Genomic DNA, 1,788 nt, shown 5'->3' with positions numbered 1-1,788 from the left:
TGAAAAGAAGTAAAATCAGGAAGTACTCTCAGGGATGAAATTTTTTGAATTATTGGAGAAATGTTTATCTCACTATGTATACTGAAAAGCCAAACTATCCATTATACTGTTCAAATTCTTATAGAATGACCTCTCAATTATTAAAAAAAGTCACTCTTTAAAAAAAAAATTTTCATGGTGTTCCATTGAAACATTTGTCTGAGGACCTGTACTTTATTGATCAGTCAAACAAACTAAGTCAAGAAAGTTAATTTTTTCAAAGAAAAGTACATTCTTTTTAACAAGTATGGCAGGAAAAAGATCAGTGTACTGATAACATTAGAAATCACTGTGCTGCTCTTCCTCTCAGCGGCCTGGGGTGACCTCTGAAAATGGTTCGCTATTCGCTTGACCCGGAAAACCCTACGAAATCATGCAAGTCAAGAGGTTCAAATCTCCGTGTTCACTTTAAGAACACACGTGAAACTGCCCAGGCCATCAAGGGTATGCATATCCGAAAAGCCACCAAGTATCTGAAAGACGTCACTTTGCAGAAGCAGTGTGTGCCATTCCGTCGCTACAATGGTGGAGTTGGTAGGTGTGCCCAGGCCAAACAATGGGGCTGGACACAAGGTCGGTGGCCCAAGAAGAGTGCTGAATTTTTACTGCACATGCTTAAGAACGCAGAGAGTAATGCTGAACTTAAGGGTTTAGATGTCGATTCTCTGGTCATTGAGCACCTTCAGGTGAACAAAGCCCCCAAGATGCGGCGTAGGACTTACAGGGCTCATGGTCGCATTAACCCATACATGAGCTCTCCCTGCCACATTGAGATGATCCTTACTGAAAAAGAGCAGATTGTTCCTAAACCAGAAGAGGAGGTTGCACAGAAGAAAAAGATATCCCAGAAGAAACTGAAGAAACAAAAACTTATGGCCCGGGAGTAAATTTGCACAGAATAAATGCAAATAAAAAAAAAAAAAAAAGAAATCACTGTGCCGCTTAACCTCATCTATTTCCAAATATATTTAAATAACCAGTATATTTTCTTCAAGATTTATCATAGCAATATGTTAAAATATAATATTTAATTCTGTGGTGTTCAGCATACATTAAAAAGAAGCATCCAAGGAAAATTAATGTTTTCTTTTTTGAGGAAATTAATTTCTGGGACCAGCAAACTACATCAAGAGTTATTCCAAATATTTATTTTGTTTTCACATTATGCTAGGTGCATGAGGTCATCACACACATTCTAATTTTAGGTATAAAACAGGTACCTTGTTACTTACTGGGCATGCCTCACTGAAATTTCTGTTAAGTTAATATTACAGTCTGGTAATTTAGCATTTCATGGGCACTTTCGTTTTAGTTTTCTGCTGAGGCTTCTTGAACAAATCAGTTAGCCCTGAATAATAATTTTATGAAAATGCTTTTCTGAATCCCCCACTGCAATTGTTTTTAAATTTTAGCATTCTTCATTTGCCTTTCACACTAGTACTATGACTCTAGTCATATGAATCAGAGTAAAATTTGAATTAGAATTTCAGATTCAGAGTGATGCATGGTCTTACAAAGAAAGCAGAAATTACATACAAAGTTAGCCTTGCTTGTTCTGTGTAGGGTTTTAGAATCTCACTGGAGAATTCTAGGTCTTCATGCAGACAGCTGACAGTGGGAAGCAAACAGAAATGTTGCACTGGATGTTATGGGACAGAGCAACTACTATCTTAGAGTCTGCCCGCATCTACTTTTAGCTTTGTGCAAGTCACATTTTTTTAGCTTATATATAATTATCATTATAGTTGT

The 1,788-nt window shown here is 36.9% G+C and overlaps 1 protein-coding gene across 1 annotated transcript; it reads left to right on the top strand.

Moving 5' to 3' along the window:
- Positions 1–329: 329 nt before the first annotated feature.
- LOC122907865 (60S ribosomal protein L17-like) lies at positions 330–954 on the top strand. Its single transcript, XM_044250685.1, has one exon. The coding sequence runs from the start codon at positions 372–374 to the stop codon at positions 924–926; it is 555 nt and encodes a 184-aa protein (XP_044106620.1). The 5' UTR covers positions 330–371; the 3' UTR covers positions 927–954.
- The last annotated feature ends 834 nt before the right edge of the window (positions 955–1,788 follow it).

Source organism: Neovison vison, chromosome 5 (genome assembly GCF_020171115.1).
Source record: "Neovison vison isolate M4711 chromosome 5, ASM_NN_V1, whole genome shotgun sequence".
Taxonomy (NCBI): Eukaryota; Metazoa; Chordata; class Mammalia; order Carnivora; family Mustelidae; genus Neogale; species Neogale vison.
The sequence above is the reverse complement of the archived record's forward strand: the minus strand, read 5'-3'. Positions and strand labels throughout refer to the sequence as shown.

What these genes read in the sequence shown, in the direction of transcription:
- LOC122907865 (XM_044250685.1), top strand. Translation starts at nt 372, where the DNA reads ATGGTTCGCTATTCGCTTGACCCGGAAAACCCTACGAAATCATGCAAG.